This window comes from Musca autumnalis, unplaced genomic scaffold (assembly GCF_047663935.1).
Source record: "Musca autumnalis isolate F117 unplaced genomic scaffold, ASM4766393v1 scaffold_3, whole genome shotgun sequence".
Classification (NCBI taxonomy): Eukaryota; Metazoa; Arthropoda; class Insecta; order Diptera; family Muscidae; genus Musca; species Musca autumnalis.
The window spans coordinates 202768756-202780853 of NW_027411866.1; the positions used below are offsets into that span (position 1 = coordinate 202768756).

The 12098-nt window shown below is 37.6% G+C and overlaps 2 protein-coding genes across 2 annotated transcripts in view; one reads left to right on the forward strand and one right to left on the reverse strand.

Annotated features, from left to right (window-relative positions):
* Positions 1–691: 691 nt before the first annotated feature.
* LOC141398733 (lipase 3-like) lies at positions 692–2466 on the reverse strand. The gene is made up of 3 exons (XM_073976346.1): positions 2106–2466; positions 1313–2035; positions 692–1255 (listed from the first exon to the last, which is right to left on the reverse strand). The coding sequence occupies exons 1-3, from the start codon at positions 2175–2177 to the stop codon at positions 839–841; spliced, it is 1212 nt and encodes a 403-aa protein (XP_073832447.1). The 5' UTR covers positions 2178–2466; the 3' UTR covers positions 692–838.
* LOC141398731 (uncharacterized) overlaps positions 2453–12098 on the forward strand; it is a 152232-nt gene continuing 142586 nt past the window's right edge. The window contains exon 1 of the mRNA XM_073976344.1: positions 2453–2602. The gene's annotated coding sequence lies outside the window, so the exon portion shown is untranslated. The remainder of the gene's footprint in view (positions 2603–12098) is intronic.

A 12098-nucleotide genomic window follows, 5' to 3' on the forward strand; every position in this document is an offset into this window, starting at 1 on the left:
TCCCGATTTTCGGTATTTTGAAGGTTGTGGCCTAAATATTACCCCAAAATAGCTGAAATTGGTATTGAAACTTCGTTGGGGGTACTCAATCCTCCCCTTTAAATTTGTCGGTATCGGTCCACGCCTTCATATAGCCCCATAGAACGGTACCTCCCAATTTTCGGTATTTTGAACGTTGTGGCCTCAGTATTCCACCGAAATGGAGATATAAACCTGCTCACCAGGTATATGTCTGTACAGGTCCACGCCTTCATATTGCCCCCATTCCAGTCTAAAATCCCTCGGTATAGGTCCACGTTTCGATCAATATCCCACCGAAATGACTGAAATTCGTTATAAAATATTCCAGAACAGTATTATCAGTATAGGTCCAGGTCTTCCTATATCCCCATAGAAGCGTACTTCTTGATTTGTTGTATTTTGTAAGTTTTAGCCACATTCTCTTACCGAAATATTTGGTATTAAGTCTTCTTTGAGTCTAAAAACTTTCCGTCAGAAATTTGTCGGTATAGATCGACGTGCCTCACATTGTTTTACCGAAATTGCTGAAATTTGGTATTAAGTCATACACGAAAGGAAACAATTCATTCTATTTTATTTCAATACAACTCGTGGTGGAGGGTATAACAAGTTCGGCCCGGCCGAACTTAAGGCCTCCGCCCTTCTTACTTGTTTTTAAAATGAGTAGTAATTTAGGTGCACCTGTTATTGTATTTGTTCCACAATTAATTAATTTTTACTTATTTTTGTTACTATTTTTTTGTTACTTTTTCTAACACAACTTTATATCACATTTACTTTTTCACATTTTTGTTTGGGCGCCACTCTCAAAACTCGATCACACATCCCTGCCATCCTTTCGAAGTATTACCTCAGCATCATTGATAATTTTCACAACACGATTATTGATAACTTCTTTAATGTTGGAGGCCCATAGAAAATCAATATGTGCGAAATTTTTCAATGGTATAAAATGATCGACGTTTTTGTTTCCCAAAATCGAACTAAGTTTCTCTACATCTTTTCTCGTGGATAACTCGTCATAATCGCTGTAATACAAATGTAATGGAAAGCGTGTATTGATATTGGCCAAATTATAATCCGGAGGTGTTGAGCTATTGTAACGCTCCATGTTGCCTTCAACGCCGTAATCATATTGACGAAAATATCCCGAAACTTTAAGTTGAATATAGTGTATGGCCTGATGAGTTGATGCCGATGAAGGATGGGTGTCAAAGGCTTCTTTGAGCAGCGACTGAAAAAACATCGATTCATTACTATGGGAAAGTTTTAATGGAGAAATATTACAAACCTTTTTTAAATACGCCGAATATCCACCATATATAAGAAAACCCACCCTCATACACAATTCAGGGCTGGCTAATTGTTGTCGACACTTATCTATGTAGAATATTTGCTGTAAAATTGGTTGTTGTAAAAGTGCCGAATCACCCAACAATGGATCCAATGCTGAATAAGAACCAAAAATCACAGCCATTATTTCAAATAGTAATGAACGCATATTCTTGGCAAAGGCCACCGGTGCCAACATATGCAGCGTTCTTAGTTTGGAGTTATATTCCGGTTGCATTGAAAGTAAAACAAACATAATTGTTGTTCCTTGAGAATGACCCACATAGTGAAGGGATGTCTGTTGTGTCTCTTGCAGTATGTAATCAATTGTTGTGGGTAAATCAATGGTACCAATTTCATGCCAAGAAAAACGCCAAAATTCACGAGCAGTCGGAGAAAGTTTAACATGGCGCCGGCCATAGTTGTTGCCACGAGCATTACCCAACCACACATCATAACCACTGTCGACCAAATCATATGCCAAGGTATCTGGTATGCCTTTAAGTACCCAACAATCGGAGGAGCTTAAGAGACCATGCCACATTAGGACCACTGGTCGCCTGGAGATTGCAGAATCATCTAAGGTGGTATTTCTAATACGAAATATTGTAACAATGTAACCATCCTTGGTGCGTATATCATGTGTTTCACTAGCATATCCCGCACTTCTTATTCGATCAGCCTAAATAAGAGAAATATATTTTTTTTAATTTTTTTATGAGAAAATTCTTAAAATTTTATTTCCTGCTTACACTTGTTACGGCAAAAGCACTTTGTAATTTTAGTATTAGAACACCGATATTGATTACAATCGTCGTCTTCATTATTTATTACAGTCACAACAACGCAGCCAGACAATGGGAAGATTTCAAATGGTCTAGCCCAACATCGTTTGTGGTTTTTTATAAAATAAAACATAGCAAATAGTAATAACAATGCATCCAGAATACAGCTGGTTAAGTCGAATCAAAACACACCTTGCACTATTTTAATATTTAGTACAAGTTGAGAATGTACTATTTTACTAGAAATTAAATTGTAAGCAATGTAAATAAATTACATTTTGTGTTTTACCGCAAACCGTGTTAAAAAGTTTCAATCGGCTTTACCGACAGTTGTATAACCTCAGCTTATGAAAGCAAAAAAAAAAACAATTAAAAAGCATTAAGTTCGGCTGGGCCGAAATTAAATTAAATTACAGGTAGTTCGGTCAAATATGTAGGAAAAATACTAAAAATACCGAAAATTGGTAAGTACCGTTATATAGAGCTATCCCAAAATGTGGTCATAACCTTAACATTTTTTTGTTGAGATACCTGGAAGCCTCAGATGTCAAGTTACAGGTATTTTATTTTTGGTGGGTTTTATCCCTCAGCATTTATGCTAACGAGGGTATATACACTTTCATACGGGCAAAATGTGCCTCATCGAAATAATAGTTTAAGACCCCAAGTATGTTTGGACGAAATGTGTTTCAGACAATTTGGAGTCGATTGAGCAATGTCCGTCCGTCTGTCTGGCTGGAGCGCACGATAACTCTCGAACGGATCAACCGATTAGGTCCAAAATTTGGCTTTCGTAATATTTTGTCCAAACTTAGTCTAAGTTCGAAGATGGGTTATATCAGTCCACCCCTTCCGGTACCTCCCACACAAAAGTTCGAAAATGTTCGGAAAATTTGTACGCACGATAACTCTTGAAGGGAGTAACTGATTCGTTCCATACTTAGGAAATCGTGAAATGTCTACCAGACTTAGATAAGGTTCCAATATGGACTCAATCGGTCCACACCTTACCGTACCTCCCACACAAAATTTCGGATAAGTTCAGTTTAGGACCTGCTCTCGAATCGCTTTGATTTTTGTTTTAGCAACTTGTATTCACTGCCCCCCATACGACGGTACAAGTTTCGTCAGGGGCAAGTCCATACTTCCTGAGAAAATAACGTGAAAGTTGCACAAACCCCCTATGACACCGTATGAGGTGGTTGGAGCGCAAGATAACTCTCGAAGGGATCTGCCCTTTGGTTCCAAAATTTGGCGCTTGTAATATTTTGTTCAAACTTAGTTTAAGTTCGAAGATGGTTTATATCGGTCCACTCCTTCCGGTACCTCCCCCACAAAAGTTCGAAAATGTTCGGAAAATTTGTACGTACGAATACTCTTGAAGGAAGCAACCGATTTGGTCCATAATTTGCAACTCGTGAAATGTCTACCAGACTTAGATGAGGTTCCAATATGTACTCAATCGGTCCACTCCTTCGGGTACCTCCCACACAAAATTTCGAATAAGGTTAGTTTAGGACCTGGTCTCCAATCGCTTTGATTTTTGTTTTAGCAATTTGTATTTACTGCCCCCAATACGACGGTATCAGTTTCATCGGGGGCAAGTACTTCCTGAGAAAATAGCCTGAAAGTTGCAAAAAACACTATGACCATGTGAGGTGGTTGGAGCGCAAGACGACTCTCGAACGGATCTGTCGATTTGGTCCAAAATTTGGCCTTAGTAATATTTTGTGCAAACATAGTTTAGGTTAGAAGATAAGCCATATCGGTCCACTCCTTCAGGTACCTCCCCCACAAATGTTCGGAAAAATTGTTCGTACGGTAACTCTTGAAGGGAGTGGCTGAATTGGTCCATACTTTACATATCCTAATATATCTACCAGATATATTTGTCCACTCCATCCGGGACCTCCCACACAAAATTTCGGATATGTTCACTTTAAGACCTGCTATCGAATCACTTGGAGTTTTGTTGAAGCAACTTGAATTCGCTGCCTCAATTACGATGGTAAATGTTTTTTTCAGCGGCAAGTCCATTCCAACAGCCCGAAGGGTGTAAAAAACGCATATAGCACCATATGTAGTGACTGGAGATCCACTTCCATAATGGTCAATGTCGATCCATTCCTTTAAGTATCTCCTCCGCAAAACGTTTGATCTTTTATCATAATCAACATTTTTGCTGGTTCATAGGCACAAAATTTTTAAAACCCCCTAAATACATACGTTTTTTGGGAAAATTTTGTTTCAATATACACAGGCTGAGGGTATATCTCTGTCGGCAAAGCCGATTAATACTCTTTTACTTGTTATTTTGGCTTTTGATCAAGTGAAAACAAAGTTGTTCTGTCGATCTGTTCATGTCCGTCCGTCCGTATGGGGTAATCACTCTAGCATCCACAAAAATGGACATAGGACGCCGAAGTTTTAGTAAAATGCGTCTTTTGTTTGCAGGCAGGTCATGTTCGATGATGGGCTATATCGGTCCACGTTTTGGTATAGCCCCCATACAACCGATTTACGGTATTTTGGCGTTTTTAGCTACATTTTCAGACCGAATTAGCTATATTTTGACATTTAGGGTTCTTAAGTGTCAATAAACTTATATAACAGAACTAGTGGACATAGGTCCATGTTTTGGAATAGCCCCCATATAACGGTACCGCCCGATTTTAGATATTTTGACGTTTTAAGTCACATTTCTAGACCGAATTAGCAAGATTTTGACATTTAGGGTTCTTAGTGACCAAAAAACTTATATTCGAAAAATTATGAACTTAGGTACCTCCCGATTTTCGGTATTTTGAGAATTTTACCTAAAATTTTTAACCGAATTAGCTGTAATTTGAACATTTGACATTTGAAGTTCTTAGTGGTCACCACACCTCCCCACCAAAAATTGTCAAGAAAGGTCCATGTATGGATAAAGACCCCATATAACGGTACCTCCCGATGTTCAGTAATTTGATGATTTTAGCTAAAATTTTAAACCGAACTAGCAGTAATTTGACATTTGAAGGTTGTAGTGGTCACCACACATCTGCATCAATAATTTTCAACATAGGTCCATGTTTGGATATAGCCCCAATATAACGATACCTCCCGATTTTCGGTACTTTGAGAATTTTACTTAAAATGTTTAAACGAACGTAGGTCCATGTTTTGGTATAGCCCCAAAACAAACCTCCCGATTTTCAGTACCTTAGCTTTATTTGTTGGCCGAACTATCTGTAAATTGAAATTTAATAGCCAACAAAAATTCTGCTACAGAAATTGTTCATTTAATGTCATATTTTCGTATAGCCCACATATAGGGGCACCTCCGAACTAGCTGTTAATGACATTTGAAGTTCCCACGTTATATACCGATTTTCGGTATTTTGAGGATTTTAGCATCAATTTTTAACCGAATTAGGAGTTAGTTGATATTAAAGGCTCCCAACAAAAACTGTCAACATAGGTCCATGTTTTATATAACGGTACCTTCCAATTTCTAGCCTACCAAAAATTGTCAACATACATAGTTAGATATAGGCACCATATAAAAGTGCCTTCCGAATGAAGCATTTTATGTATATTATCTGACATTTTAACGTACCCACTTAAAGTTGGGGACAGGAATGAAAACTAATTATTCCATTTAAGTTCAGAATATTTTATGGTAGAGGGTATGGAAAGTTCAGCTGAACTTAACGCCTTTTTTACTTGTTTTTTATTTGTTGTTTTTTTATCGGTTATCATTAGATAGCTAAAATAAAAATTATAAAAAAATTACCCAGTGGACTTGGATGCCATTTTCGCGATTTAATATTTAAAACCAATTTTTATCAATGATTGCACGATTAAAAAATGTAAGTCCTATTTGGTGGTGGGATTCGAATAGTTAATATTATTTCTATTTTTATATTTTCTTTATACCAGTTATTTTAGCAAAAAAATAAAAAATACATTTTTAAACATTTGTTTTGTTGTTATACCCTACACCACAATGTCGAAAGGGTATTATAAGTTTGTTTTTCCGAAAATTTATGTAACACAGCGGAATATTCGTCGCACGATTTTCAGAATCGGTTTTTCCTGGCCAAATCTCTGTAACTTTTGAATGGATAGAGACATAATTCTTTTTTTGTTCGACAGATAACAAAATCATCTTTCCGATGGATTAAAAACACTCGATTTCGGTGTAGTAGTTGCAGAGGAATTCAAGGTCACATGTTCTAACTATTTAAAAAAGGTCAAACATCAATAAACAAACTATAAAAATACAAAAAATTAATTTTTTTTGGAAAAAAAATGTTTCAAAATTTTTTTTTTAATTTAAATTTTTTCCCAAAATTAAAAAAATACTACTTGGGTTTTCATAAAACTCATATAACTCTTATAAAATCTTATATATTTAAAAAATTTCCATTTTTGTAAAAATGCTATAATTTATTTGGGAAACGGTATGGAAAAAAGCACATCTTTAGCCATGTAATTTCAAACAATTTAAAAAAGTGTTAAACGGACGGAACTAGCTGGCACAAAAGTATATATGGGCTGAAAGAGGACACTCTCGGGCATCATTCTGTGAAAACGGAACATTGCACGATGGGGGGGGGCCAAGGGCAGGTTTTCGAGGCAAAAAATCAATTTTTGAAGTGTACAATTTGAAAAAGGTTATAACGGATTTCTATTGCCAACACTCCGAATCGCTCAAAATAAAAACAAATAAATCAATCTGGTAGCATTACACAACGATATACCGATCTGGCAATGGTGACATATTTTCTTATGCATCATTTTCTGACAGTCATCATAAATAAATATTGAAAGCATTTTAGGCGTCAAACAGAACATTTCAAAATTTTTATATGTTTAATAAATGGAAAACTCTTCTATGGGTATGTAAAATAAGATGGCATTAACAAATAATAAAAATGTTACGTGTGTTAAATGTATTTTTGAGTTAATATGTGATGTCTTTTTGGAGTATTCTGCTTTGCCGTCCATGTGTTCTCTGGAGTATAACTTTCGGTATCGGTGTGTATCTGTGATATTATATATATGTGGTGAAAGGTATTAATTCTAAGTCGATTTAGCAATGTCCGTCAATCCGTATGTCCGTCCGTTCGTCTGTCCGTCTATTCTAATCAAGCTATCTTCCGAATGAATAGAGGTAGAGCGCTGAAATTTTGTCATTATGTATCTTTGGTGTTAACATAGACCAAGTTCGAAAATGGGCTATATCGTATAGCCTCCACATAACGGTACTGTCCGATTCTAGGAATTTTAAGGGTTTAAGCTATATTTTTCGACATTTAGGGTTCCCAGTAATAAAAAATTTTTCACAAAAAATTATGGATACGGTTAAATATTTTGATAATACCCACATGTAAGGGTACCTCCCGATTTTTGGCATTTTCATGTTTTTAAGTACATTTTTACTAAATTTGTTATGTCTTGACATATAGGGTTCCCAGTGGAAAAATAACTACATCTGTAGCAGGCCTTCGTGGAAGGTGGATACCTTTTACCAATGAAACACCGAAGACTTGCGTTTGTAAGTGAACTTTATTAACTTTTACTTTGCTTGTTCGATCAAATGGAAACCAGTGTAGCTGCCTAGGATGTGTTTTACATAAATGGACGATACTACTTGTTGGTGGGTCAAAAGTCGATTGCAAAGCGATTTTATTGAATTTTGTTCTGTTTAAGTACTCCTCGTGAGAAGAAATAGTAGGGCGTAATGTAAATTAATAGTTGTTTACAGTTGCATATAGAAAGTATTGAATGCTTAGTTGTAATAATTAGGTATGTACAGGGTTGCATATAAATATTTACAAGGCATTTAGCCGTTAAATTCAAATCAAAGATAAATCTATGTAGTATGGAATATTTACTTACTTACTTAGCTGGCCCATTACAGAACATTTGTTCTATAGGCCGCACTCTGGAATACCGCGCCTTTTCATCTCATCATCCACTTGTTTGCGCCACCTATTCCTTGGCCTGCCAATTCTGCGTGCACCGCCATGTGGCATATATTCATACGCCTTTTTAGCGGGTTCATCATCGCTCATTCTTATGATATGGACTAGCCAACGCAATCGCTGCATCTCGATACCTTTAACTATATTGAAGTCGTTGTATAGCAGATACAGCTCGTGGTTCATGCGACGTCGATATTCACCGTCAACGCAGATTGGACCGTAGATCTTTCGAAGAATTTTTCTCTCAAACACACCAAGCACTGCCATGTCTGCTTGCGCAAGTACCCAGGCTTCGGAGCCATACATCAGCACGGGTAGTATCAGTGTTTTGTAGAGCGTTATTTTTGTTTGACGAGATGTGGCTTTGTTTTTAAACTGCTTACTTAAACCAAAGTAGCATCTGTTGGCCAATACAATTCTTCTTTTTATTTCACAACTGATGTCGTTTGTTGTGTTTACGGAGGTGCCGAGTTAGACGAAGTCTTTAACTACCTCAATATTATAGGAACCAACATCCACAGTCGGTCCGAGCTCAATGGATGCATTGCGCGTCGACACCATCAACTTGGTCTTCTCACCGTTTACCGCCAGACCCACTTTAGCAGATTCTCCTTCGACCTTTATAAAGGTATCAGTTACTTCTTTTACTGATCGGCCCATGATGTCTATATCATCAGCATAAGCAAGTAACATGTGACTATTGGTGTAGATTGTGCCACTTCTTTTGACGTTTGCCTCTCGTTATACGAGCAGGATGTTGAAGAGGTCACACGAAAGGCTGTCTCCTTGTCTGAAACCTCTTTTGGTACCAAACTCTTCGGAGAGGTTCTTTCCTATTTTAACTGAGGACCTCGTGTCAGTTAAAGTCATTTTACAAAGCCGGATGAGCTTTGCGGGGATACCAAATTCAGACATGGCTTGGAATACCTTTGAACGCAGCGGGCTGTCGATGGCTGCTTTATAATCGACAAAAAGGTGGTAGGTGTCGATCTGCATCTCTTGGGTCTTCTCCAGGATTTTCCGCAGGGTAAATATCTGGTCAATGGTGGACTTGCCAGGTCTAAAGCCGCATTGGTATGGTCCAATTATCTCCTTGACCATAAGCTTTAGTCGTTCGCACAATATCCCTGACACGATCTTGTAGGCAATAGGGAGTAGACTTATGCCCCTATAGTTAGAGCATACAGTCTTATCTCCCTTCTTGTGGACGGGGCACAGGATACTCAGGTTCCAATCGTCGGGTACTCGTTCTTCCTGCCAGATGGTGCTAACTAGCTGATGAATACACCTTATCAGCGTGTCGCCTCCGGTTTTGAACAGCTCGGCTGGTAAGCCATCGGCCCCTGCTGCCTTATTATTCTTCAGCCGATTTATTGCTGTCTTTAGCTCATCTTGGCTGGGCGGTATACATTCAATACCATCTTCTGGGATTGGGACTGTGGTATCTTCGTCGTCTTCGCTGCTGTTGGATACCAACAGATTTGAAAATTTTCTTTCCATATCCTGAGTACATACACTATCTGTATCAGTTACCAAATTACCTTGCTGGTCTCTACAGGAGGATGTGCCTGTACCAAAGCCAGTTTGATGCTTGACTCTTTGGTAGAATTTTCGGACTTCATTCTGGCTCCTGTACATCTCGATTTTTTCACACTCCCGCTTTTCCATCTCTCTTTTTCCTGCGGAAAAGACGTTTCTCCTCTCTCCTTTTCTCCCTGTATCTCTCTCGTGCGCTACGCGTTGCTACGCATAGTAGCCCTATATGCCGCATTTTTCTCTTCGGTGGCAGCACGACACTCCTCATCATACCATGGATTCCTTGGTGGAGGCCTCTGGTATCCAAGTATGGATTTTGCGGCTGTTTGCATGGAGTGGGCAATGCTTTGCCATTGCGCTGATATGTTATCGGGATGAGGAGTGCTTTGATTAAGCAATTGGGCTAGTTGAGTGGAATATGCTGTGGCTATCTGTTGTGATTGCAGCTTACCGATGTCTAACTTTCGTGTTATGTCTGTTCGTACTTTGTTTGCTACGTTTAAGCGGGTGCGTACCTTTGCTGCAACAAGGTAGTGGCCCGAATCAATGTTTGCGCCTCGGAACGATCGTACATCCAACACGCTCGATGAATGTCTTCCATCTATCACAAAATGATCAATTTGGTTTCTTGTTTTCTGATCTGGAGACAGCCAGGTGCCCTTATGAATATCGAGATGATCGCCTAGAATGATTTTAATGTCATGGGCAGGGCAACGGTCATATGTTTCTTCTAAGCGCTCGTAAAATATATCTTTGGTCTGCTCGTCCTTTTCTTCAGTGGGAGCATGAGCGCAAATAAAGCTGATGTTGAAGAATTTAGCTTTTATTCGAATTGCAGCAAGTCTTTCATTCACTGGGGTGAAGGTGGATACCAGATGTTAGCTCACTACCTTTAACGAGTGTTAAAGGCAGTTCCCCAGGTGACACCACGGGGAGGTCAGTGTCCACTTGGGATGAAAGAGGGACCAAGATAAATCCTGGGCTTTGCCATGTTAAAACCGGTCAGGACCGTTGCTTGGTATCTTCCATCCCCTACGTCACCCAGTATGGAATATTTACAAACTTATAACTAACGTGAAATGCAAATAAAATAGTGATAAAATAAATGAATAAGAAATATATACATAATGGGTTGCTTCACATCTTATTTTTGAACCAAATTTAGAATGCTTGCATTAACTTATATCGAAGTAAAACACCAAATTCTGTTAAGATCTGATATTATGGCTTTTATGAGACAAAAACGTGAAATCTGGAAAATATATATAGAGGAGCTATATCTGAACTGACATGGTCCAATTTTTGCACATTTGGTTCTAAGAAATTTTAAGTAAGGTTTGGGTTTACGACATCATTTTGCAATTTAACATAATTATCTGATAATATTTAGCGGGTTAAATTGACCAAAACTTTTGTGTACAAATTGTTAAAGTTTTTAGTGTAATGACCATATCTTTATTGCTAGACGACAGGTTCCACCTACGTAACTTATATTTGAAAGAGGAACTCCCGACCTTCCCATTGATACAAATTATGTTGATGTACGTGGTCAAATAACAGAGTTACAGCCTATTTTATACAGGGATCCCACAGTTTCAATTGTGCAGTGTAATCATAATCAAGCTAGAAGTCGCAGTTATACTTCAATGCTGATAAATTTTTGCGCGTGGTAAGGATTTTGGTCAAGGAACATGACAATAATTTTCGATAATTGTCGGAATGTGTTTAGCAGGCGAAACTTGCCATAATTTGTGTATGAAAAATATCCAAATTTAATTTTTGGTTTGTATTTTTAACTCAGGGGGACATATTCTTGAAAACCAACTCTTGACCTCTCTCTTGATGCAAATAATCTCAATGTAATCTCAATGTAAATAATCTCAATTAGATAACGGAGCTACTGCCTAACATATGTATAAGTGGACTCCTTTACTGTTTTGTTTTTTTTTCTGTTATTCCTCTTGGGAGCATAGGGGCTTCCACAAAGCATCGCCATTTTACACAGACATTTTTTCTTAAAGTGTGGCCAATCCAGCTCCATTTCAAATCATGATAGGAAAATACCCAGTTTTTTAAATTGATGATTTTTAATTGATGCTAATCAATTCGTTAAAAATCACCGAAAGCTTTTTGTAATTGCTTTGCCAAAAAAAAATAATTTGTATTAAGAACGAAAAAAAATATTCTTTCTTAATACAAATTTACTTATTTATTTATTTATTTTTTTTTTGGAGAAATGAGTATGTCCCGTCCGTTTGTCCATTTGAAAATAAAGAAAATAACACATAACGAGTCACAATATATAAAATAAATTCTAGTGCCCAGAAGAAGTTGTGTAAGGTATCACATGGTCGGCCTTGTCCGATTATAGCTCTCTTTTACATCTTTAAGTTAGGAATTTATCTTAAACATCTTAAAAACTGCTTCATTTTTTGTTGTTAAAAATGAAGTA

What these genes read in the sequence shown, in the direction of transcription:
- LOC141398733 (XM_073976346.1), bottom strand. Translation starts at nt 2,177, where the DNA reads ATGAAGACGACGATTGTAATCAATATCGGTGTTCTAATACTAAAATTA. An exon ending in GTGCTTTTGCCGTAACAAGT is followed by an intron (nt 2,036 to 2,105) that starts GTAAGCAGGAAA and finishes TCTCTTATTTAG; the next exon opens with GCTGATCGAATAAGAAGTGC. An exon ending in ATTCGGCGTATTTAAAAAAG is followed by an intron (nt 1,256 to 1,312) that starts GTTTGTAATATT and finishes ATGTTTTTTCAG; the next exon opens with TCGCTGCTCAAAGAAGCCTT.